Consider the following 27,243-nt stretch of genomic DNA (forward strand, 5'->3'; position numbering starts at 1 on the left):
CCTGCCAGACTGAAGTTCCCACCTTCAGGCCAATTGGTTATGATTTCCAAAATGCCAGGGCGATTCGAATTCCCGATTCGGACACGTTGCGTGATCAAAGCAATCCACTTGCTCCGTGTGGCATCGGTGGTGTGATGCGTAGAGGGCACCTTCCCTTTGAACATCCAGCTCAACACTGGTAATCGGGGTGCCAGGAAGAGCTGTGCTTCGGTACCAATTACCTCTGAAGCTGCTTGTATGCCTTCATACGCCGCTAAGATTTCCTTTTCCACAGGGGTGTAATTGGCCTCAGAACCTCTGTAGCTTTGGCTCCAGAAACCCAGTGGTCGCCCTCACGTCTCGCCAGGCAGCTTTTGCCAGAGGCTCCAGGAGGGACCTTTGTCTCCAGCTGCAGTGTAGAGTACAGTCTTTATATCTGGTCCCATTCTGACTGGTCCAAGAGCCACGGCATGTGCAATCTCTTGCTTGATCTGCCTGAAAGCTTGTTGTTGCTCAGGACCCCATTGGAAATTGTTCTTTTTATGGGTCACAAAGTAAAGAGGGCTCACAATCTGACTGTATTCTGGGATGTGCATCCTCCAGAAGCCTACGGCTCCCAGAAAAGCTTGGGTTTCTTTCTTGTTTGTGGGTGGAGCCCACAATCTTGGGAGCTTCTTTCTTGTTTGTGGGTGGAGCTACAATCTTGTTGATTACATCTGTTGGTATCTGGCATCGTCCATCTTGCCATTTCACCGCTAAGAATTGGATCTCTCAGGCAGGTCCCTTGACCTTGCTCTTCTTGATGGCAAAACCGCCCTCGAGGAGAATCTGGATGATCTTCTGTCCTTTCTTGAACACTTCTTCTGCTGTGTCCCCCCGTACAATGATGTCATTGATGTACTGGATGTGTTCAGGAGCCTTACCCCTCTCTAGTGTGGCCTGAATCAGTCCATGGCAAATGGTTGGACTGTGTTTCCACCCCTGGGGCAGTCGATTCCAGGTGTATTGAATGCCCCTCCAGGTGAAAGCAAACTGTGGCCTGCACTCTGCTGCTAAGGGAATGGAGAAAATGTTGGCAATGTCGATGGTAGCGTACCACTTTGCTGTCTTGGACTCCAGCTCGTACTGGAGCTCCAACATATCTGGCATGGCAGCACTCAATGGTGACGTGACTTCATTTAAGCCACGATAGTCCACAGTCAGTCTCCATTCTCCATCAGACTTACGAACAGGCCAGATGGGGCTGTTGAAGGGTGAATGGGTTCTGCTGACCACCCCTTGGCTCTCCAACTTCTGAATCATTTTGTGGATAGGGATCACAGCATCTCGGTTTGTCTGATACTGTCATCTGTGTACAGTTGTCGTGGCTATTGGCACTTTTTGATCTTTAACTCGCAGTAGTCCTACAATGGAAGGGTCTTCTGAGAGGCCAGGAAGGGCAGACAATTGCTTGGACTCCTCTTCAATCACCGTGGCTACACCAAAAGCCCACCGGTACCCTTTCGGGTCCTTGAAGTATCCTCTTCTTAGATAGTCCATACCAAGAATACAAGGGGCTTCTGGCCCCGTCACAATGGGATGCTTTTCCCATTGGTCTCCTGTCAAGCTCATGTCGGCCTCTACTACTGACAACTCTTGAGACCCTCCTGTCACTCCAGAAATAGTAACAGTCTCAGTACTCTTATGCTCCGAAGGCATTAAAGTACACTGGGCTCCCATATCTATCAAGGCCCAGTATCTCTGAGGATCCGATGTGCCAGGCCATCGAACCCACACAGCCCAGTAAACCTGATTATCTTCTTGGTCCCTTTTCTTCTCCTGGCAGAAGGCAGGGCCCCTCTACTGGTCTTGATCAGAGCACTAGTTGTTGGACTTTGACTTCTTAGAGGCCTTTTTGCCATCGTCAAAGTGGACCTCCATCTTCTTGTGTTTTGGTGATCGCAGTTTCTTTTCTAAGAAGTCTGCATCTACTACGTAAACAACTGTCTTGTCAGTGTCCTTTTGCTTCAGCTCCCTCACTCTAGCTTCAAGCTTGGAAGTGGGTTCACCATCCCACTTCTTCATGTTTTCTCCTTTACTACGAAGGTATGCCCATAGTTGGTTACGTGACCAACGCTTAGGGTTTTCTTTCCTTTGACGTGTGAATGACGGAGATCGTGAGTGAGATCGAGACCAGGATTGAGGTCTAGGTTGAGGTCGTCTTTGTTGATGGCGCCGTGATCGTTCCATTTGCCTTTCTCTGTAATCTCTATACCTTCTGTCATCTCTATCTCTAGGGTCGTCCTCATATCTGGAGTATTCATAATCTCTCTCCATTCTTTCCCTATCATAGGTGTGTCGGTATAAGGGATCGAAGGAGTCTTCCAGATTTTCCTCTATGCTCCTTATCCAAGCACACATTGTGTCCACACTTGTTTCATCCATCTTTGGATGATATGCAGCTATCAAGCAGTTGATATACGGTTTGGGGGCACCTTGAATTACCTTTTTCCACATTGGTTGTGTGCAGGGAACACTCTCGGGAACTTGGATGTCATAATAGTCTGAATCAGAGTAAATGATCTCCAGCATGGCCAATTCCCGTAGGTATTGGATGCCTTCTTCCGCAGTCCTCCACCTTCTTGAAGAGCTCACCAGGGACTCCTTAAATGGGTATCTCGCCCTCACAGCGTGGAGGATTTGGAGCCAAAGACTGGACGCCATTTTCTCCCTTCCCATTTCTTGTTCTATCACGGGGTCTCTGGCAATGGATCCCAGTTGCCATGCTTCTTCACCTTCAATCACGTGACTATCAGCTCCCTTGTCCCAGCATCGCACCAGCCAGGTGAGGACTCGTTCACCAGGCAAGCGCATATAATCTCTCCGTAAATCTCGAAGCTCTCTTGTGGTCAGTGATTGTGTAATTTTGCTTTCTCTCATTATTTCTTGTCCATCTCTCCCATGTAGAATCTTTTCCACCTCCCTCTTTACTCTTCCGCTCTTACGTGGAACTGCTTCCGCCTCCTCTCTGTATCTCTCACGTGGAGGTGGAGACTGGGCATGCCGTGGGAATGAGCTTCTATGTCGTTCATGGCGTGGAGATGGACTTCTACGCCGTTCACGCTGCAGAGATGGACTTCTACGCCGTTCATACCGTGGGGATGGACTCCTACGTCGTTCACGCTGCAGAGATGAACTTCTACGTCGTTCACGCCATGGAGATGAACTTCTATGTCGTTCACGCCGTGGGGATGGACTCCAACGTCGTTCACAATACCCAGCGGGTAGAGGTAGCGAGTAGTCTTTCGAGTGCCTAGATAAGGGCCTCATCCAATCATCCCCACCTCCAAGAGAAGGTTGGGTCCGGAGGGGTAGGGATAATTCTCCCTCAGGTTGAGGGGAATGCTTTGGCCCCTTCTTTGCGTCTTTCATAACACTGAATGTGTAGTCAGGATATAAATCCTCAAGTGACAATATACCATGGGTCATTTGTACTATTGCCTTCTTTTCTCTTGATACTGCTCTACTTTCCTTTGGACGCGCCCCTAGTTTTTTTGGGCACACTCCTTCTCTTGCAACCATCTCTTCCTCTCTGGCAGCTGCTTCTTCTCTTACAATCGCTCCTTCCTCAGTCACAACCACTTCTTCCTCTCTCACAGTCGCGCCTTCGTCCATTACTATTGCTCCCTCCTTGCTCGTAGCTGCTCCTTCGTCCATTGCTGCCGCTCCTTCATCTGTTGCTGCCACTCCTTCGTCTATTGCTGCCGCTCCTTCATCCATTGCTGCCGCTCTTTCGTCTATTGCTGCCGCTCCTTCGTCTACTACTTCCTGCGTAGATTGGATAGGTTCTTCTGCTCCTTCTTCTTCTTCTCCTCCTTCTTCTTCTGTGCATTCCGGTTGCAGAAATGGGTCTGTAAGTTTGTGGTAGAGGCTGAAGAAGGTTGAGCCCACACTTCCCATGGTTTACTTTTATTCTCTCTCCTTGTTCCTAAACAACCCTTTGTTTATATAAACAAAGTTTTCTTGGCTGCTCTCCCAGTAATTGTTTTGTAAACAAAGACTGCAGTTGGCAGTTTTCCCGGACTCTGGCAGTGTTCCCGGACCTGTTCCCAAAACAAGAGACTTGTTCACCAAAATAACACCGAGCTTGGCTCTCTTTCTGGACAATGTTTTCAAAACAGGCCAAACTTAACCAAAATATCCCACCCCTGTCACCAAAAATGTTGTGCAAGTTTCGAGCTGGCTTCCTGCCAAGTCTCCGAAACTTGACAACAAGGCCTGCCTCCCAGAGAGGGAAGAAAAAAATGAACCACAGGAAAAAAAACTGAAAGAAGTTTGAACAAAACGAGATTCTATCAAAAATAGATATTTACAATTATATATATATAATTTGAATATATTATCCACAACAGGGAGCTCCCGAGGGGGGAAAAAAGGGAAAAGGGAGGGGGAAACAGGGATAAAAAGAAGCCTAAACCCAAATATCTCCTAAATATACCCGTTAATAGAGAGCTAGTCAATAAATATAAAAACGAATTAAATACTTCCCTGATCGGGACAGCAGAACTGTGCAAGGCAGCAGCCAACTCCCCCACGCCTCCCGGAGAGACCGGAGATAACGGCAGGTCTGAGTAGCAGGCCCTGGCCTATATAAGCAAACCTGTCTACGGAGAGACCTGTCGCCTTCAGCCACCGGAAGAGAGAAGAGAGCGAACTCTCTTATCTGCGGCTTTTTATATGTTGTGTTATGGAAAGGAATAGCATGGAATACTTCCTAAGTCATTACCCTAGTTCCTTCCTGGTTACAAGCTGGTCTCCAGGAAGGCCTAGGGTGAAAACTATCACATACTGGGTACTTTCTGAGGTGCATTTCTTGGAGAGGCTGCTGTAAAAAAAGCACTTAGCAGTGCCTTTACCGCTGTCAGCCTCACAGGTAGGATGCTTCTGTCCAGAGAAAAAGCAGTGAGGCTTTAAAGACTGTTCTGCTTTTTAAATTTAACTATAGAGGTTAGGTTATATGTTATAATTTGGGGAGTTGAACTCACTATTATTTGGGAATTCTTATTATTATTACATTCTTGGAAACTGCTGCATAGTAGAATACAAGGTTTGTTCAAAAAGTTAATCAAGTGGTTTAGATCAAGGGCAGTGGCTAAAAGGGGATGTTTTAGAGCCAAAATAGGAAAAAAGAAAAAAATAGAAAGAAGACTTGCTAGCTAGCACAAGCATATTCCTAACTAGAGTTATTTTTCTGAATCTGGGCCTAAACCAGGTAATTTTTGGTTTTATTCTTTGGACAGCTTATAATGAAAATGTAGGATAAAAAGTGGCCTTTTAAAGTATTGTTGAATTAGGGACTACTAGGCAACAGTTGAGAAATAAAGATGCAATTAGTAACAACACAGTAATTCAACCTGCAGAGCTCCATAACTATGGGTTCCTACACTTATCGTGGACAGAGCATGCAAATAAAATTATTTATTACAATTACTTAGCAGGGGCCCTGCATTCCATTAGAATTCAAGCAAACTGCTCCTGAATTGCTTAATTATGCCTTGTTTTATATTGACCCAGACAAAGGAAAAATAAAGCTAACTGAAGCACACAATAAAAATGTTAATAAAAAATCCTACCAGACCTGGAACCAAAAAAACTATAGTTATTTTATATCCTTCCTCTGAGTAATAACACTTCAGTGGGTCACTGCCTCTGCTCTGAGACTGAAAGAGATGTGGCCAGGTCGGGACAGGGTTGAGCCCAGAGGACTGAACAGGGACTGCTGCAGTGAGGAGAATGGTGATAGTACGTGTTGTCCTAATCAGGATGTGTCGTGACTTTTTTTGTATTGTGTTTTGGTAGGTTTTGGGGGGGTTATTTTTCTTTTCTCTCTAAATCTGGAAAGCCAGTGTATCAGCTGCTGTTGAAATAAATGGAGATGGACGTGCTGTCCAAATGGGGAAAATTTTTCTATGCCCTTTTGAGATGTTCTAAGAAGGAACAGTTCCTCCTTGTTAGCCCACACTCCAAATGTTAGATGTATAAATAAAAGACTGGCTGTGTACTCTCTCACGAGTTTTATTTTGAGATTTTTTCCCCCTTCCTTTCAGAACATTAGATTTTTTTAGTTATTTTCCCATATTTGTTATCCATAAAAAGTGTGGAGGAAATTCAGTAATTCCAAAACTGAAGAAGTGTCCATATTTATTTTTTGACAAATTTGTTATGGCTGTTCGGTAATACTAACATATCTCATTTTTTAGGTCTACAGTCTGCTGTGCAACTGGATATTTTGTTGAGTTAAAAGTTTCATTTCATTTTAGACCCCAGAAATAACTGGACCTTTAGGAACCTCAGGCTGAACTTTGCCAATGTCTGAAGCATTTTGGTTAAAATGTGTTGTAGAAATAAATTAAACTGTTTCATTAAGGTGCACAGATGCCTTCCAAATTCTTTCCTTTTGATGGACACACCATATGCTTGTTAAACTACTGACTTGCCTTAATTTTAAGGACTAACTTTTGTTTCTCATTGCTTTTCCCACAAGCTAATGAATACTGTTAATGTTAGTCACAAGCAAGCAAGTATTCATGTATGTTATTACTGAGAATGGGGCCTTAGACTGCAAAACTTTGGGGGTAAGAATCTGTAGAATAATGATGGCTTTATTGATTTTAATGCAAAAATGAATAAATAAAGTTATAATTGTTTCTCCATCTTAGTTTGAATTCAGAATTTCTTTTTTTTAGTGTCTGTATGTCAGAGTAACTTGTGCATTATCTTCTGTAATTTGTTATTCTATCAGTTTATGTATTTTATTTTGACAGTTTAGCAAAAGACGTGGTAGTATACAAATTGAACTCAATGTAAAGATTGAATGTTCTTTTTATTTTCAGAGGTGGTGGTAGTTTGTTTTAACTTGTTATAATTCTGGGTTTTGACAGTTTATTTTTTATAAAGAACAAAAGGTAGTGTGCAAAACAGAGTAGAAATTAAAAAAAAAAACCTGAATAAAACCAGTACTTTTCAGTATAAATTAGCTAAATTCTGAGCATATGAGATGTCCCTAATTGCCATATTTCTTTACTGATTTGATGCTGTGACAGTGAAATGACAAGTCCCAAAATACTGGCAGAGTCTAACAGCAGAAGTCTTGTGCAACTTTGGAAGAAGTGGCTTTGTTCAGACTTAAAGGCAGCGAGACCTGATAGAGGAGCATTACAGGAACTCTTCATGCATTTGAAAACTTGCAAAAGGGTTGGTGATTTTTGTGCCTGCAGAAGAGAACGTTTTTGCTGGCTTTAAAGACCAGGTCACTTAGGGGTATTTTAGGAAAAGCTTTATTATGAGATTTGTTAGATGGTGGAACAGTTTACCTAGAGACTGTATGGCTGACTAAGGGTAAGTTTTTAAAGGAAGTTACCACACTATCTCTCAGGAATGAACCTTGTGACAAAGTGAAAGAAGTGAGCTCTGTCCTGTTCTAGTGTTTTTATTTCATAGATGCCATGGGGTTTAGTGACATTCCCACAAATTAATTCCTGGAACTAATGTTTTTATTAGTGGTAGAGTTTTGAACGTATCAACACTTGAAGTTCTGGTCATGTTATGAAATGGGTTGGTGTAAATACAGGCTTCTACCTGTGAGGTGACTCCACTGCCTTACCTTGTTCACCACCAGTGCTGGGTTTCTTTTCAGGCTGGTTTTCAATTCAAAGGGGTCACTTACGGGGTGGTTGATACTACAAGTCCTGACCTAGGTCCTTTTTGAGGAAAAGACAACGGGCCTGAAAGAGCAGCATAATGCAAGACAGCTGAATGTCCTCTACAGCAAGCTATGACCCTTTATATTAGCCTTAAGTGGAAGTGTTACGTTCTGTACAATAGGCTTTAGCAAAGAACCAAATGAAACAGTTCCAGTTTTCAACTTTACAAAAAAAGTGAGAGCTGGAGAGAGGTAACCATCTAATAATGAGGTCAGACAGCATATGTGCACTTGTTCAAGTGGGGCTTTGTATCATTTGCAGAATTTACCAGTAATGGTAAGAAAATTAGTATAGAATTCAAAATAATCACAAGAAAATATTATCACAGTGTCCCTCTGCACTAGTGGTGAAAAGTTCATACTGCCAGCAGGAATCGTATTTTGCAGAGGGGAGAAAATCTAAGGGAGGTGGAAGATTAAGGAAAAAATCTTCCATTTGTGTATGGGGTCTAGCTGAGATAGTTTCCCCATAGAAGCCCTGAGTGCTGTGCTTTGCATTGGCAGCTATAAAGGTGCCCATTACACACCAGTGTTTTGGCTACTGCTGAACATTTGTCTCTCCAACATCTTCTTCCCCTCACTAGGTTTGGAGGGTGGGCAAAATCTTAGGAGGGGGTAAACCAGCACAGGTGACCCAAACTGACCAAAGGAATATTCCATACCATATGGTGTCTGCTCAGATATAAAAACTAAGAAGGAGGAGGAAGAGGGGGGCATTCGTTATTTACAATGTTTACCTTCCAGAGCAACTACTATGCATGCTGAAGCCCTGCTTTCTGGGAAATGGCAAGACATCACTCACTGATGGGAAGTGGAGAATAAAATCTTTTTCCTTTGCTTGTGTGCACGTTTTGCTTTTGCTCTAGTAAACTACCTTATCTTGACCCATGAGGGTTTTTTTCCATCTTATTTTCCTTCCCCGTCTTGCTGAGGAGGGGAGTGATAGAGTGGCTTGGTGGGCACTTGGCATCCAGACAAGGCCAACCCACCACAGTTTGCTATAGTATTTTAGTAATTTGCAGTGTTACAGGGTAGATGTAAACCCCAACCTAGATAAAATAGTATCTTTGACATGGAACATAGGATTAAGCATGATGATCTGGAAAAATTAGATAATTAGAGGCTGCAACACAAACTGCAGCCAGGCCACCTTTCATAGAGTTCCAGAAAAAAGTCTTTAGTTTCTTACTCTGTGTCACCTTGCTCCCACTTCTGTGTACTTGCTGATTCGGTTTAAAATATTTTTCCTTTAAAAGCTTCTAAGTTTCTGTAATGTGTGTCAACTGCCAGGTGTCTCCAAGTCATAGATATTCCTGCAGAGCCCAGCAGAAACTGAAATATAGCATGCACTTATTCCTCTGGTGCAGTGGCTTTGAAGGATAATGAAACAGTCTTCCAGATCTCAGTTTTTCAAAACCTCACTCTTGGTTGTTAGCAGTTGTGCAAATTCAGTGTCAAAGGTTACGGTTACAATTTTTCTGTGCAACTTGCCAGAGAGTTTAAGATCTCTTCAAGTTTGGCTGTGCTGCTGAAGCTAGCAGGAGCTAAATAACTTGGGGTCTTTCTGTGTGTCGTTGGTGATAGATTTAGATGTTTAAAGATACAAATAAATGCTTCTATGGATTTTTCAAAACCCAGCAACATTTCAGGGAGAATTAGTCGCCTTTTTGCAACTCCTAACCTTCTTCTCTTTGGCAGCAAATGCAGGGATACCCAGCATAAAGTTCATCACCAGTTTAAAAGCAGCTTCCATGGCACAGCTACTTCATATGCCTTGCAGGAGGTTGGGCTATGGAGGGGCTTTAGGAGTCTCCCAGGTGTCTGGCTGTGTGAGTGACTGCTGGCACTGCTCAGGGACTTGATCTGCAGCTCCTGCTGCAATGAAATTGTCACCTGCCTCCACCCCTCGACTCTCTCACACTCTTCACTTAAAAATGCTGTGGGAGGCAGGAGGCTGCCAGCAGGGAGATTGGACTTCTGCGGCAGTGCTTGTGTTATAGGCAGCGTTTGGTCACAACTGTGTGCCTGAATCGGATTGTGTGTGTGGCTGTGCTGGAGCTGGCTGCAGTTCCTGGCCCAAGCCTTACCCAGGAGAGAACTAACTGGGCAGTGCCAGCATTCTGTGGGAGCAGTGCTAATGATTAAAAAGGCCAAGTGACACAGGTCGTCGTGCTTGCCATGCTTTATTTGCTGGTACTGTGAGAAAAAGCTTTTCCTCAGGCACGTGATCATGTGGAAACATAGTCATGTCTTGAATATGCCTTTAGCTGTAGAGCCTGAAGGTCCTGCACTTAATGAGGCATTACAGCAAGTACATGCCAATGCCAGCAAGAAAATCTGCCTTTTAAATTAAAGAGATCTAAGAATTTTCCATTTACCAATAGACTGGTAAGGGGGAAAGAAAAAAGTCAATTCATGTCTCAATGAAACACTGTTGTAAATTAAATATCTCAAAGAGTTTAGGACCTGTCAGAGGTTCATAGAATCAGAAAATCACAGAACATGATGAGTTGGAAGCAATCCATCAGAATCATCAAGTCCAACTCCTGGCCCTGCACCGGACACCCCAAGAATCACACCATGTGCCCGACAGCGTTGACCAAACGCTTCTTGAACTCAGTTTGTCTCGCTGCTTCCACTGAGCAGTTAATCAGCTTGACCACATAATAGTAAGTAGCCTTCTAACAGAAGTCGTCGTAGGGAAGCGTGAAGGACGAGGGTGGCGAGCGAAGTGTCCGCTGCTTCGCGACAGCGACCCACCCGTAGCGGGACACGGCAGTGCCTCCTTCCGCCCCGCACAGCTGCCGCCGGTCGTTTGCGAGCGGCTTTTAAGCACGCCGAGTTCCTCATCCCCCGGGCGCGCTGGTGCGGGGTCGAGCCCCGCTGCCGCCGAGCCGGCGATGAGGCCGCCGGGATGCGCTGTCCGCCCGTGACGGGCAGAGCGCTGCCGGGACGCCGCCGCGCCGGCCCCAGACGGTGGCGCTGCAGCCCCGGCGCTGCGGCGCGCCGGCGGCCGGCGGGGGTCGCTGCGGGGCGGTCCGGCGGCGGCGCGGGGCTGCGGTGCGCGGGAGGCGGCGGCGGGAGCGGCGGTGCCGCACAGCCGCGGGTGCCGGTCCCGGCGGAGGCATGAGGAGCGCGGGGCGGGCGGGCGGCGGCGCGGCAGAGCGCGGGTCGGCGCGGCCCTGAGCGGAGCCTCCGCGCCGCGCTGCGCTCCCGCAGAGCGACTATGGCCGGGGGAAGGCGAGGGCTGGTGGCGCCCCAGAACACGTTCCTGGAGAACATCGTGCGAAGGTCTAACGGTAAGGGGGCACCGCGGGCGAGCTCTCGCCGGGGCGAAGCAGCCCCGCTGCGCCTTCGGCGGGGGCACCGCCGGGCGGTTCCGCCGGAGCGGCGCATCCAGGTGCGGGAGCCGGTGCCGGCTGCTCCGCCCAAGTCCTGCGGGGAGTCCCCAGCCCGGGCGGCGGGGCTCGGGCTGCAGGTGCGCCGGCACGGCGGGGCGGACAGAAAGACCCGATGGCTGCGGCGGGGCCGGACCCGCGCCCCGGGGCCAGCGGGGGGAGCGCCAGACCCGGGGCGAGGGGCGCGGGGCGTCGGGGCCGGCGTCGGCTCCGGCCGGGGAGAAGGTGCGGGGATTCAAGATGGTCTCTGGGCACGGAGAGCCCGGTGCGGGGGCATCAGCGAGAGCTGCCTGCCCCGGTTGAAATGGAAGGTTTGTCATAAGTGAGGAGAGAGTTTGCCATTTTGAGGGCTGAGGGCAGATATTTCTTTTTTTTTTTTTTTTTTTTCCTAGTACACTGTAACCAGGTCTGTCTCTCGGAAAACTGCAGAGTGGAAAATGCCTCGAATTTCACAATTGCATGCAAATATGCATTAATGTTATCCAGATTCTTTCACTTAGGGACTTACCAAAGGCTGTTCCTCAGTGAGCCGGGGACCATGCAAGCGTTCATGTGTTTGTTTAACCTAGGCATGTGCATTTCTTTTAAAGCCCCGAGCCTAAGTTGTGCCATTTTTAATGCTTCCATTGACTTCAATGGGGTTACTTAAGGGATTACAAACTTGTAGTATGGCTGAGAATATGCAGGATCAAGATCCTTTTGAAGACAAGACAAGTTAATTAATTAAAAACATAGTCAGGTTGTTCTGATAAGGCAAAGACAATTAACCCTCTTGATAAGCAGCTGAAAACTGAAATGATCCCAAGAATGGTTTTCAATTTTTTTCCAATTAGGCAGTATTATTGGAGAAATAGCCTTTGATAAGACCATATGTTCACATAAAATTGTGAGGCTCCTTTTACAGGTTATTTCTCTCTGCAACTTTCCTGTAGAAGGGAAGGAGTTGGAAGCTGCATTCCTGAAAAAATGCTCACCAGTCTTACAGTGAATCTTGCACTTTTTTTTTTAAATGATTGTTACATTTCATCACGTTCAGACTGCTTCTCTAATCTTCCAACAACAGTTATCGAAGGCTTTTCTTAAAACTGTCTTGACTTTGTAGATTATTTTCTTCATTAAAAACCAATTTTCTCTTTTGGCTTTCAGTGTCAAAGCCTTGATGCAATAAATCAGTTGAGGCTTGGAGATGGGGGGAATCATGCAGCAGAAGCTATGCTCTGTTTCTTCCTCTCTTCCCCCATTATTAAGAAGGTGTCATAACACAGTGTGGTGCTAGACAGCACAGGTAAAATGACAGTAGATCGTTTCCAAATTCTCAGCAAGTCCTGAGGGCTGTAATCCACAAAAGTTTTTACATTAAGCTTGGTAGGAAACAACGCACAGTTCAGATGTATTAGGAGAACCTTAGGGGAGTGACTTGGGTTTAGAAGCCCATTTCTTCTATAATGTGCCTTGCAGTTTTTGTGGACCAAGTCCAGCTTTGCTGTAAATGTGATGCCGTCACATAGAAATGCTGTATGAATCAGTTCTAAGGTGTGACCGTCAGTCTCATTAACCTGTCTCTTTCAGGAGGCAAGAATAGACTCCTTTCTCTCCTCATGAGGCAGGGCTGTGCTGACCAGCACGGGGGCAGTATGGAAACTCGCAGGTTCCTTGTTGCCTGTCTTGTCTTGGCCTGTCTACTTGGCCATTGAGATGATTTGGGATGCCCACAGGATAAGTGTTTAAATGGGCCCATAAAGCTTGAGGTTTGGCTCCCCTTTCTTGGTTTTGTTCAATTGGGTAGTAATGTGACCCACAATGAAGCTATCTAGGCCATTTGGGATTGGCTAAATAAACCTTGGGCTTGTTGTCAAACTGTATTTGCTGGCACACGCAAGCAAGTTAAGTACTGCCAATAGATATTGAGTTCATATAGATATAGGAATGTTCCTAATTTCGGGAGGATTTCCTTTGAAAGGAGAAGAATTTGGTCATTGAACAGAAATATGTACTGAATAAATGCTTCACTTAAAGGAACTTGTATATGATATACATATCGTCAGTCACAGGTGGACTGAGGAAAGCATGTTCTTGCAACGTGTTATATTTTGGGGCAAGGGGTGTTAATTCTGAAAGAGGCTGCATGGCAATAACAGAAGAATTGGCATGCAGCCTCTTTTGGAAGCATTGCTTTAAGGACAGCACTAATTATAACGTTTTTTACTGGTAGTTTAACAAGGAATTCTTTGGACAACCTTTCATATTAGATGTGGGACTGGTAGGGTGATGCACGTTTAATGGCTAATGGTAGTAGAGTGTATGTAGGCATGCGAGTTCAGACTTTTTCCATTAGGGTTAATATTTTGCTCATGTTTATATCACACCATCTGCAGCAAGATTCACTTCAAACTCCTTTAGTCTGAATCATCTGCTTTAGAGTTACTAGGGATGAGTTTCTTCTTAGGTTGCAAATCTACTGAGATGGGTTCTCATGCACTGAGTGCAAGCTGGAAGAGCTGTGCTAGGGTTAGAAGCTGCACAGTATTTCTTTCCCACACATTGGAGTAAAGAAGGAATTGAGAATTTCTCAACCCACCCCGAGATAGGATAGCCTTATGTCAGCACACACGGGAAGGAATACATTAAGTGTCATCTTTCTAGACTTGTGGACCTCTTCTGGTCCTCTGTGATTTTATCTCACAAGAACATCTTTTGGATGAAGTGTGAATTTTAGATTTGTTCCTCTTTGAAGTGAAGGACACCATAATTCTAATTTCTTGTATTTAATGTTTAAAGGCTGCATTTCTCTACTAGCCATGCAGAGCTAGAAAAATAAATGTTGCATGTGGTGCTTGGTTGACAAAAATTTGTTTGAAGCATTGAAATATTTAAAGATCAGAACACCCACTGGGACAGAAAATGAGCCCATGCTGTAAAACAGTGCAGTATATAAAGAATCAGTAGCCCCTGATGATTACTGCTAATGTGGTATTAATGTTTTTTCTTGGTAATGTAATACATCCAGAGTATACAAGAACTATAATAATAACAGTTATAAACTTGGATCATGGCCAGGGCACCCAATTCAAATGGTACAATACATTGTAGAGAATACTAATTCTTTGTGATATTCTGATGCTTTATCAATAACTGAAGGCAAAACCAATTCTCATTTTATGTAAATGCCAGCTGGATTCTTCAGTCCTTCCTTGGTCAAAATTCTCACTGAGATGTGTGATAACTGTGCATGTGTAAGGATGGCAAAAGTAAACCCTGTGTTTACAGGGAATTTCAGTGGAAGTCACAGATGCTTTTCTGATTTATGGACAAAATGAGGAGGTTGGAAGAAGGGGAAGTTAGAAGGCATAAGGCTTTGTGAATTTAGTTTTGCTTTCACTAAGTCTCTTGGGAACACCCTGAAGAGATGTCAGGTGTGGAAGCAAACCTGCACCTTTTGATGGAGAATGCAGAGAGTTCCCTGTAGAGGGAAAGAAAAGGCACCTTCAGACACAGATCCTGAGTGTCTGAACAGACATTTCCATGATTTATGACACTGCTTTCATTAGAGACTCTGAAGTCCCAATACAATAAACATTTTGCAACCTGGGCATGCTAGCCTTGTACCATCAGCTGAAACCTGGGAGAGAAATTAACTTTATTATGAACACTTCTGAAACTGAAATAGCTGTTTTTATGTTCAGTTCAGAGAGAAATGCAAAAAAAACTTAACAGAGAACAAAGAACAAAAACGAGTAACAAAACCAAATAACATGCTAATTTGAATTAAAAGTGTGCAAGGGATCCTTAACCTGATGGTGCTGTCTGCTGCAGTCTGGCTCTGTCTGCCTACCCTTCAAAATTTAAAGCAGTAAGCAGTGTGGCATGGAGATGCAGACCTGGCTGCAGCTGATGTGATTTGGGTGCAGAAGCAGCAGAGTAGGTTGTGCTTCCCTGAAGGTAGGGTTTGGTATCTGAAGTGTTATGGGTTTAACTGCTTTCAGACTACTGAGCTGTTGTGTTGGTAAGGAACACGTATTTAACATGACAACCTCTGCATCACTATTCCATAGGAGAGGCACCAAGGGTAGTCAGATGCTGGGTATCACCTGATACCACTGCAACACCTTCGGCAAAGAGCATCAGTGGTCAAGAAAATATTTTCATACTGACAACAGGACTGCTTTTGCTGAAATTAGCAAACACATTTGTGAGGTGGAGCATTCTTTCCTGTTTTGATAGAATATGTTTGGTTTCCTGACAGTTCATAAATTTCCATAATTTTCGATGAATCTTTAGGCAGCACTGGGTGAAATTCATTATTTGCAGAGGAACAGCTCAGAAGCCTGGTGCTGCAGGTAAATGACTTCCTAGTGTGGGTCTGCTGAATAGGGAAATGCATTTTAGTGGCTGTTTTGGACATGAAAGTATTGAAAAGGACAAAGTTAACTGCACAGGGAAGGACAATATTGAGGTATTCCTTATGAGGTGCAATGTCTGCAATGTCAGCTGTCAAATGGGCTGACTTGTAAGTCTGTAGCAGATATGCAGGAGGTTTTCTGCTCCATGCTGCCTGTTTAAAATCTCATCCACCTTCCAAACCTCGGTGGGTTAATTTCAGCATAACCCTCCCCCCCCACATTGTAATGGAATAGAGGGATCTGGCGTGGAGAATGCTTCTCTTCCCTTACGTGAAAAGCACTTTGCCAGAATCAGACCTTGCAAAAAGTGCATGGGAAGCTGCTGGATCAGTAATAAGATGGTGCTGTATGTATAGAGTGCCTTTAGCTGAAGATTTTGTTTCTCTTTCATTAGTGTGACTTGCCTTGTGAAAGGCAAAGTGGATGTTATCCTCTACAAATCTGGCATCCAGTGATTGAACTTGAGTCTGTATCTTTTTGTATTTAATCTCGAAAGGCCCAATTTCTTCAAGATTTACTGTAAAATCACTTTTGTCTGAGTAAAGTCCGCAAGCGTAGGTCTGTCTGTTGGTGTTAATTAAAACAAGACATTTCTCCATAAAAGCAGCAGACCTTCAGAAATTGCAAGGGCACAACTTGTAGCTTCCTCATTAAGGACATTTTCCCAAATAGAATGAAACAAAGGGTTTTGTTACTTCCTGATCTTCCTTCTTTTCTGTGTTAACAATTGTGGAGACTCATATATTTTCATCCACGCTTTTCATGTAATTGGTCAGTACATGGAAATATCTTTTGACCTTTTTTTTTTCCTCAATATCACTTGAATTGAATATAATTTTTTTTCTGGCTTTTACTAGGCCAGAAGTCTAGTTTTGTGTGAGCACTTTTATGCATTTAGAAATGTAAGACCTGATTTCCTTAAAATTGCTTTTATAGATTGCAAGAAAAAAAATGTACAACACAGAGATGATAGGTAATGTGCTTTAAAATTAATGTTCTGAAAGCTCAAGAAGTTCTACTGTGATAATTCAAAATATCAATCAATTTCTACATTAAATCCTATAACAAGATTGTAAAACAAATCTTAATGAAACCCATTCATTGGAGAATTTGTTAATGCACTTTTGAAATACATATAGATAAAAGTGAGCAGGGAGTAAAGTCTCGTCAAATGCTTTTAAGGCTATAATCAGTAAATCAAATGGCTTCTTTAAACTGAAGAAAGAGTCATATAATCAGTGCAACTAAAGCATGAGTTTTCCTGGATTAGTTTTAAGATCAGATGAGAGGGGAAAAAAACCTCTGACCAACTGAATGATGAAGTCTTGCTGCTAAACAGTGTTTTTGTTCTTTAGTAAGAGTGGTGCAATGTATGACTCTTAGCAACTGATGAACTTTCTAATTTCTGAAAATTATCTAATTATCTCATGATAATGTTGCATTTGTGTGAGTGTTGGTTTTGGGTTTTGTTTTTAATTGTTGTTGTTAGTTCCTCAGAATGGACACTACTTCAAGGGTAGGTGAAGAACTATGCTATGCATAAAATGCATATGGCAGCTTTGGTGCCCTTGTAGAGCAATTTCAGCTATTCTTGTTCCATTATTCTTCGGTAATTGTTTTTATTTTTTAAAAAATACAGATGATTATGAAGATTTTACAGCTACTAGTGTTGGAAAGACATTATTTTCAATTTGAAATTTTCTCATGGTAGAGGCCTGCAGTAAAATATTTTCTATAACAATCCAAAGTAAGAAATGTTGAGATGGAACCAGTAGTTTTTATCTATACTGCTGGTTGCAATTAACATTCATTTTCTATAATGACTTAAACTGAGTCAGTTGAAGCTATTGTTTTAGTTAGTGTCTCTCTTGTTATTTGCGATAAATATGATGAAATATATTTTTTAATAATTCTTTTCAACCTGCACTTGCACTATGCCCTGGAGTACACAAGATAGTTTAAGTCATATTTGAATACACATGAAATGCCTGCATTTAGAGGATTGTGTTCGTGCTTTAGCAACCAAGGAGCTTTTACATCCATTTTGTTTTTGTAAAGTAAATTAATATAGAAAACATGTAAGCCCAAATGAACCTATCTGTAGGGTTTTATAATAGCTTTTTTGTATTAGATTGAGGCTACAGCTTAAAAATTTTGACCTCAGTATTAAAGGTGTACAATTTTGAGGCCACTATATCATTATTCTGTAGAGAGATGAAGGTGTTCAATGGAATACATAAACAACTATGCAATTCCACTCCAGGAATGAAATCGAGAGGATACTGTGGATGTGAGTATCCTTGTAACACCAGTGACTTCTACAGAAGGATGTGGGTGGAAAAGCAGAATTTATTCTTCTTATTCTACCATATGAATGGTCTTTCTGTCATTTGAGCAGGTCTGTACTTGCTTTGACTACAGTTACAGCACTTTCGTTAAGATGAAAATGTAGTTGGTCTCTGAAGTGCAAGCCTCGAATCCCATGTAAGCAAAGAAAGGATTGAATAAGTACTTGAAATTCAGTTTGACTTATTTTTACTGATTGAGGGCCATATTTTGATCTCTGCAGTTACATTTGAACAATGTAACTAATCAGTCTGACTAAATGCTTCTGTTTTCTTTTTTTTTTTTTCAAAGCTAAGACTAAACATGAGCAAAAATTCACACATACCTATCCTTTGGTAGCAATTTTGACAGGCCTACATACAAACAAAGTTTGATTTCCTTGTATTGGGAAAAAATTAAACAGAAATGAAGCAGTGTCTCTTTTCCCCATGTCTGAGGGATGCTGTTTGTGATGCAAAGTCACAAATTTGTGAACAGCAGAATTGTTTGGATGTTTGTCTGCCCCTTATTCTTAAGCTGGCTGTGACATAGCACCTGTGCAGCTTTGTGCCCAGCTAAGGGGGCAGTATCTGAGGAGGTTGTATCTCTCCCACTATTCCCAGTGACCACGAGTAGGGTAAGAAACATATGTACTCAGCAGTTCTTTTAGTTCGGCTGTAGAAGTGATTTGTGCTTGGTAATGCTAGGAGTCTAGGTTTGCTCCGCTCAAGATCCGTGAGGAGTTTGAGACTTGATAAAAAGTGACCTGCTGGTCTCAGTAACCAGTGCTATGTAGGAGGGCAATTCCTATTCTGTCGGAGACTGATGGGAGAACTAGCAAGTTTGATGAGGAACAGGTCTTCCCACCACGGTGAGCCTGGATCTCCCTTCACTGAGGGGGGGATAAATTAGGAGCAAACCTTTTGAGTTTTGTATTTGTGTGCTGACTGTGGGGAAAAGATATCAATCTATTTAAATTACGTTTGTGCACTACACAAACCTGAGCACACTTGTGGCAGCTTTGACAGACCCACATATGTGATAGTGCAGTGGGCAGCAGCCTTTGTTATCACCAAGGTCTGCACTACAAATCCCTGAGCAGAGGTTTCCCCTTAGCTTCCTCTGTGCAACGTGCGAACACGTCTGCAATGTGGGAGGGAATGTGTCTGGCAGTGCTGTGAGAATATGTCTGGCTACTGGTCTCTGACATTCTGACAGTGTGTCCCAGAAGAGGACCTGTGTGTCACTGAAGGGACAGGGAAGGCAGAACTGGTGGGCTGACCTGTGGAACAAGGTGGGGATCTGGGCTTGGCAAGGTCTGCCTTAGAGGAGAGGCTGGGATGCAATGGGTGTGAATGTGTAGCTGTGCAGGGGAATGGTTGGGAAGAAGCACTTGCTCCATGCTTTTGCAAGGAGGTGACCTCTCCTCACCCAGCTAGTTCTGGCCAGACACACGTCTATGAGTGCATCTTGTCTTCAGGCATTTTGGAAGTTTGAGCTGATGGACCGTTTTGGTTAAACAAAGCACTATATAGAACATAGGATTCAGTAGATACATTAGTTTTAGTGAAGAGTTGTTCTAGAGACTTCCTATTGCTGTTTTTAAGGGACCAATGTTATTTGGGAAGACATTTTCTGATTCTTCTGTAATGGTTTGTTTTCTGAGTGGAGGAAAGTACTGGTTTCAGTGACTGAGTGAAATCCATTCTTACATTTTGGAAGGAGTTAAAATTTTTTTACTGGGTGCTTTAAAGCAGCCATGTCTACTTTAAAGTGATAATCCAAAACAGATCTGACATTTGAGTGTGTAAAGGCTGACATGAGGGTGCACTGCAGTGAGCAGAACTGACCTGTAGAAAATGCAGGCTAGAAAGTATGAAGTGAGGCACTTCACAAAGGAACCAGTGCTGCAGGCTCTCATCACAGAAGCCTGCCCTACTCATGGAAGTAACTGTGCTACCTTTGTGGTGCTGTAGTTCTTACTTGTGTTTCTGGAGCACGATGTGCTTTGTGCTGCAACTCTACGTTTCCTTGCCTCCCAATGGTCTTGCTCAGACTGTGCCAAATGCAACACAAGCCAGAACCCTAGGTCTTTTACATGAGCCTGCCCTCTCCAGTTCTTGCTCAGTTAATCTTGGAGCTCATAAGAAGGGCCAGTGATGCTTACAGCTTCTCCTTGGGACAGGCAATACTGCTAATCCAATTACCATTGTGATAGAAATTGATTTCCTGGTAAGGGAGTCCATTGAGTCCTTTCAAAGAGGTGCCTGAAGTCACTAAATAGTTTGAGTACTGGAGCTATCACATGTCCATTTCATCAGTGTCTTTGAAGAGACTTTAGCAGTGGATTTCTTCATGGTCCTCCCAATCAACTCATTTCCTGGCCTTGTTGACCCACTTGTGAGTCCCCAGGAGGCTCTTCCCTGTGATGCTCAGAGTTCACTAGAGCATCCCTCATGCTTGTTGTGTAACAAAGCCACAGCTGTTTCCTGGCCTCTGGGACCCTGTGTCCCTGCGGATGGAGTGGCAATATTTGCCTCACTGGATGTTGTCTAATATTTTCTTATGTTAGGAACAATTTTTTAACAGATTATGAGCTGTCTCCAAGCAGCACATTGTCAAGAACGTCAGTGCAATTGAATGTAAATGATAGCAATGAGGACAGCCCTTCTACCTCTGGGTTATCTGTCAGAATAAACTATACAGGGGTGTTATAAGCGGGAGTCCTTATTTTATGCTGTGTCTTGCCAGTGTTCACACAGGCTTAACACCGTTGTCAGAGACACTCTTTCTGAAGAGATGCAGTACATTTGTCAGGTATGTAAAGCCTGGATCAAAGAAAGGTGAAGATGCATGAAGTGGGAACTAGCTGGAAGGGAGAGACACTTGGGAAACAGTGGGATTGGCGAAACCTCTGTCTTGTTCTTTGAATTGTTTGGTGCCCAAGATTTTTTCTTTAAAACTTTGTAGGTACATAAAGATCTCTCAAATTGCTTGTAACTCACAACTAAGCCCAACCTGGACTCTCTGATGAAACATTCTACCTCCACCTTCCAGAGAGGCTCACCCAGTGTAGACTAACAGGGTTGGTTAGTAGGAGTGCATAAAGTACAGTGGTCAAGTCACACTGACTTAAAAACTCATATGGTGAGGATGTTGACATCTGTTCTCTTTGGTAGCTTGATAATTAGTCATTCAGGAGCTGAAATAAAGGCTGAGCTTTCATTGCCCTCAGGTAGCCCTGCATCTTGTAGGAGAACATCCTAACTGCTGTTGGAGGAGAGAAATGTGTGCATGGTTTCTGTGCATCCTTTGGAAACTGCCAGTCCAAAAAAATGGGGACTTCAGTGGACCAAAATGTAAGGAAGTGGGAATGTGATTCTTTAGCTTCTGCAGTAATGGCAAAGAATCTTTGTGTTGTCTGTGAGACCTGGGCTTATGTTAAAATATTAGGTATTGTAAGTAATGTAGGAAAGGGGAAAAAACCCAACCTTAAAATATCCCCCTTTTTCCATTGTATTCTGTGGTTTAACTTGGGCCGGTTTCTATTTGCTGTGTTAATTTTTTCAGCTCTCCTCTCCATCACTACTCACAGAGCATCCAGCTACAAAGTCTTTGAGAGCCAGGCATCTAGGGGCTTGACTGTTGCAGTCTCACCATTTGGTGCTTAAATCCTCTTTTGGACTTAGGTTTTTGCTTTTACCTGTAAAAAGAAGGCAAGAGCACTGTTGTACCTCACAGAAGCATTGCAAGGCTAGATAAAAGTAGGATTAACACAGTGATGGCCATCAAAAATGTGCCCTATGTAGCCTTCAATAAAAACAAAAAGAGATTATTTATCTGAAGACAGGGAGGTTTAAGTGAAAGGCAGGCAAATGCTTAATAGAAACTCTTTAGGAAATGGAGTGAAGGGAAAGTTACCTTTTGAGAAGGGGAGACAGTGGGAAGGAATTAATGCCTGAAATAACACCGTTCAAATCAGGGCACGACCTGGCCTAACATTTGTATTTGCATACTTTTTTGTCATTTTTTTGTGCTTCCTGATGAAATTTAAAAATATCCTAAGACAGTATAACATAGTGTTTATAATAGACATTCAAAAGCACTTCCTTAAGCAACGAGAAATGACGGCTTATTCTTGGGAAGGGGTAAAAGACGAGTAATGTTTTTGGAAGAAAGTGCTTCTTCCGAAGAAGAAAGCAAAAGCTACGGTATTTAAAAGAGGCTGTGAGAAACAAAGCAGCTGAAATGTCCTGAAGTTATACTACTGGTGTATTTCATTCTAAAGAGTGTATCAAGATACACTTAGGCATGCCTATGGAATTGACCAATGGATTTAGATAGTTACAGGAACGTTTTATTTAAATCCACTTGAAGTTTGCAATGGGGTGAAAGATATTGAAAGAGGAACTTAAAATAAACAGAACTCTTTGCAATTAATAGGTAAAATGTCTTGCTTGTGGTTGCAGGAGGCATTGATGATGACTATGTAGGTTTGAGCAGTTAGTGGCAGATCCTGAAAAGTGGACAGTGTGATGGACTCCCTTAAAGGCTCCCCTTAAATATGAATGCCTCTTGATCTCATGTAACTGCCCAGCCTTTCTTTCAAAAGCCAGAGGGTCTTTGCAGCTGGGAGAAGAGCCACCACCTCCTCCTGCCTGCCAGCGCTCAGGCAGCAGCAGTGCTGTCTGTCTTGGCACAGGTGTAGTTTTGAGATAGCAGTCATAAAAAGAGTGTCATGGGCAGATTCAGTGAGAATGGAGGTGTGAATCCTGCTTAGGTTTTTTTCTTACTGATTGAAACTCCTTCTGGCTTGTATTGCAAACAGAAAGTTCCTTCTACTGGTGTAAATGCTAACTTTGGTTCTTGGGTATCTCATTGGGCGTGCTGTGCTCTACCCCTCACACATGAAGTATTTGACCTTGTGTGGCCACCAGTGAAGGGAATTGAGAGGAGCCACAATGTCTGCATTCAGGGAGGAGAAATACTGCTCATGTGTTGACTTGGCCACTGTTAGAGGCTTCACATTCAATCCGAGTGTCATGGTGGATCAGTGCATGTGGCACAGAGGGAATCTGTCTTCTGTCAAGAGATGAATTTTACCTGCTTGATCATTATGTGTTTTATTTGCACAAACCCATCTTTTTAGGCTTTTATACTTTCGTAAAAGTAATTAATACTTTTCTAAAAATAAGAATTTACTTAAAATTAAAACCAGGAATAATAATGTTGATTGAAGTGGGAATATCTGGGAAAAATTGTGCGGGGACTGAAGCAATTGGTACTGGGTCCTGAAATGGGTATTTCCTCTAATGCAACCATAGCCTTGTCTAATGTCTAACTGATGTGCTTTTTCAAACAGATACTAATTTTGTCTTGGGTAATGCCCAGATAGTGGATTGGCCCATTGTCTACAGCAACGATGGATTTTGCAAGTTATCGGGATATCACAGAGCAGAAGTTATGCAAAAAAGCAGCACCTGCAGGTATTTGAGAACAGATTTATTTTCTGTTAAATAGCTTGTAGTGTTGTGCTTGTTGCTTGAGGAGAAAAGTAATCTGTTTATTCCAGTTTTGTCTTTTATCTCTTGGGGCTACATCTGTCGAATATGCTTTCCAGGTGAAACTAAATCAAATAAGAGTTATTTCTAGGGGGGTCCTTTTCACACTGTAAACAAATTGCTTTATGTCTTTTTTTCAGTATCTGACTTGAATTTCTTGCTTTATTTGCAGTTTTATGTATGGTGAGCTGACAGACAAAGATACAATTGACAAGGTCCGGCAAACATTTGAGAACTATGAGATGAACTCCTTTGAAATCTTGATGTACAAGAAGAACAGTAAGTAATTGATTGGTTTGTTCATTAATGTAGGTGGGTAAAGTTGTTATAAATTACAGTGTAAACTGCAATTCTGTCAGCCTGGAGAACTGTGCTTTATCTGGGGCTAAATGAGCCCCAGTTCTGCCACTTGATCTAGAAGGGAGAAATGAGAACATTAGAGATGAAAGTCACTCAGGGAGGCAGAGGAAGCTCTCTAATTTGTTCTGACGTTTAGAGTAATTTGTGTGTGATGCTTTAAGACAACACTGAAGAGTCCATCAGCAATGATAATACACAAGTTAGGTTTGTGCAAATAGTTTCCGCTACAGAGAACATACTTTTTCAATTTTTAAAAACTTGATATAGCAAAGCCAGTATTCAGTAGTTTTGAAATAAGCTGAAAGTTTGCGTTCTGTAACTTATTTTCCTCTTAACAATTTTACCTTCTAATCATGAAACTGGTGCTGCCTGTGTACAGGGGAGGGGATCTTGCAGAAGCATCCTGCTAGCAGCTTCTTCCCGTTACAGCTGTGATGATCGTTTTGATCAGTTCCACATTAGTGGGCACAGGGGACTTTAACCACAACATATAACTCAAACTGCTATGATGTAATCTTTGACAGTTAACCTCATTGCTGCTTTGTTTCTTGTTAGACCAGTTTTCTGGGGAAATGTTATCCAATCTATCTGTGTGTGTGAATCATTGGTATTTCTTTTGGAATGACCAGGTAGTACTGATGGAGTTTGGTGAGAGAAACACAGGCACTTCACAAAGGCTAAAAGATAATACTTATGTATGCTAGTGCTGATCTCTGGATATGTGGAGCTGCTTGTTTTCTATCATAATTAAACTGTTCTTTTAACAGGTGTTGATGCCAAAGTACATGGAGTTGGTTTTTGTTGTCTTTCAGAGAGGAAAAAAAATCCCTGAGAAATTTTTGTTTCATCTCTCTTCTAGTCTTTCTTCTCTTTTCAGCCTCTTGAAAGCATCATGACTTTAAACATGGTGCTGTTGCTCAGGACTCTTCTGGAGCACAGTTTTGCTGGTCCAACTCATTTGGAAAGCTGTATGCACTGTCTGAATGGCCTTGTTTTGTTCTCCTGCCTCTGAAGTTTACCTATTTTTAAAAGCTGATTTCTGTTCCTAGCTTAGTGGCCATGGGGACCATATGCATCTCATATCTATGCATCCAAAGCCAAGTAAATAAGCTGCAGTCATGGGATCTAGGAGGGTCTGAAATTCTTTCTTAGTTAATAGTGACTTGGCACCAAGAGACTATGCAGCTACTCTTCTGTTGTTGCTGCAGCATATGGCCTGCAGTAGAGCCTGGGGCCTCTCTGTCTTTTATGTAGATTTAAAGCAAGGTAACCACGGAGTGAGGAATGTTTCCTGCCCTGCTGTGCACTTCCCTGAGGAGAGGCAGCCTAGAACAAAGTCCAGCTGTGCAGTAGCTGTGTTGTGTGACATGCCAAAAGACAGAGCTGCAGTGGTTCTGCTCTATGCACAGAGGGTCACAGGCATGGGAAAAAGGAAAGCACAGTTTGCTTTTAAGTTTAACAAAACGCAGGGCACTTAATGTTTGTTAGATTTCTGGCTTTAGAGATACATTAACTACTGTTACAGAGACTGCCTAATAACACTGGAGAGTTGTAACTGAAAAATATCAAAAAGGGAACATCCTGCAGCTTTTTCTTAAAATAAGCCACATCATAGAAAAACACTGTCATATTTAGCAGTCACTGATCACCCAGACTGCTAAGTGGCCCTTCCCTTGTGGTCACCTTACTTCTGCCTGCAACTATGGCAGCTGCCAGCTGAGGTAATGAATAGGGTTGGTTTCAACCTGCTCTCGAAGGTTTTGGAAAGGACTCTGAATTTTTTTAGATATCTTTTTTTCCTGCTGTTTATTTCTTCTGTTTTGTCTCTCTGTTCTTTCCTCATTCTATTTTTCTTCTTCAAATTACCCAGTAAAACAGACAGGAAATAGATTTCTCCTATTCTTTACTTGTCTACTTGCTCCTTATAAACTAACGGTCATGATAAATAGCAAGTTTTTCTTCCATTTTTGAGTTGTTCGATAATTGGTCATTTTCCACAGTCTGCACATTTAACGTAATTCTGGCTGTTTTAACAATACAGTCTCTGTCCTTTCGGAGGAAAAAAGAAAAACAAACTAGGAGTTTTGAGTTAATTTTCTGCCTTCATCTTATTTGCATTTATGGATGCTGTCTCTACCCTGGCCTTCCCTTTCTTTGTCCAGTCTTCCCCCATTCAAAGGTGACTATATTCCCTGTTTTCAGAACTTGATGTTAAGATGTCATAGAGGTTTGATGGTTCCTTGGGCTAGGCCCTTGATTACCTAGCAGATATGTGACAATCATTGTTATTCTCTGGAATAATTGCTTCCCAGAAATGCAGAGCTCCTTCAGGATAATTGGAAGCAATTAGAGCAAGCAGGTGCACAGACACCAGATTTTTGTCATTGTTGTTTTGATGCCATCCAGTTACCTTCAGTGGGGATTCATGGTCATACCTGGAAAGAGGCAAAGCAAAAGCTTTCTTTGGTCTGGACTGCAAAATGACAACAGACAGGTTGACAGTAATTTCACATGAAAGCTTCAGTTCCATTGTTTGATTAGATGTGAATGTACAGTGATGCTTGAAGTATTGTTTATTTTTAGATGGGAAATCAAAACATTGCTAAGTCTGAAATCAGTGGAAATAAGTTAACTTACACTGAGGAAGGGTACAGCCAAATGTATTAGAAAATATTTTGTATCTAGCCTTAGTCATATCTTACCTTATCTGAATTGATGGAGTTTACACATCTAACTTCTTATGAGACTTTGAAAGCCATTTGTTAGGTTTTTACGCTTTATGGTCAGCCTCATGGATTAAAAATGGCTGAGTAAATTAAACTTGGATGTTCCTTGTCTAGTTTTACATCTACAATGTAGGTCTGGGTTACAAGCAGTGCAAAAGCAGGCTTGATCTATATGCACTTACTTCCATTATTAAAAAGTAAATTTTTGGTAAGAATACAAATTTACTTGCTTCTGTCTGCTTCTGAAGAGGTGGTGCCCATTTGAAATCTAACCCCCTTTTCTATCCAGTACTTGACCTACTTCAGTGGAAGAATATCTGAAGTGGGGTGAACTCTTCAAAACTAAGGTGCATCAAGAGTTACAGAGAGTCTTCAAGTGTCCCCTGTCTGAGCAAAGGCATTCCCATTGCTTATGGTCTGCAGCTGTGCTGCTGAGAGTGTTAAGACACTTTTTTTTTTCTCAGAGATTTTTCTGCAGATGGGGCCAGCAAAATGCTTGCCAAATTGCTGGCTTGGCTGTAGGTAACTGCTTTGCACACTGCAAAGTAATTTGGTTAATCAATAGCTCTTTGCTGAGTAGATATATTATGGTTATAGTCCTAAAGGCTGGTATTGACTTTCAGTTTGTGCTGGGGTTCACTTCCTGGTTTCTGGGTGCTTGAACGTTAAACAAATTTAACACTATGAATATTTGTATGGGACTTTTTTGTTTGTTTAATTTAAAAAAAAAAATTATTTTAACATGTGCACCAT

General features: G+C 42.7%; 1 protein-coding gene across 3 annotated transcripts in view; it reads left to right on the forward strand.

Annotated features, from left to right (window-relative positions):
- The first annotated feature begins 10,912 nt into the window (after positions 1-10,912).
- Positions 10,913-27,243, forward strand: part of KCNH1 (potassium voltage-gated channel subfamily H member 1) — a 185,894-nt gene continuing 169,563 nt past the window's right edge. For all 3 annotated transcript variants that reach the window (XR_001874221.1, XR_001874222.1, XM_017811781.1), the window contains exons 1-3: positions 10,913-11,019; positions 23,206-23,329; positions 23,577-23,683. Coding sequence is in view for 1 of the 3 variants with exons in the window: in XM_017811781.1 (XP_017667270.1) it covers positions 10,947-11,019; positions 23,206-23,329; positions 23,577-23,683 (304 nt within the window). In the remaining 2 variants the exon portion in view is untranslated. The remainder of the gene's footprint in view (positions 11,020-23,205; positions 23,330-23,576; positions 23,684-27,243) is intronic.

The sequence above is a fragment of the Lepidothrix coronata genome, unplaced genomic scaffold (assembly GCF_001604755.1).
Source record: "Lepidothrix coronata isolate B3197 unplaced genomic scaffold, Lepidothrix_coronata-1.0 Scaffold33, whole genome shotgun sequence".
In the NCBI taxonomy this organism is placed as follows: domain Eukaryota; kingdom Metazoa; phylum Chordata; class Aves; order Passeriformes; family Pipridae; genus Lepidothrix; species Lepidothrix coronata.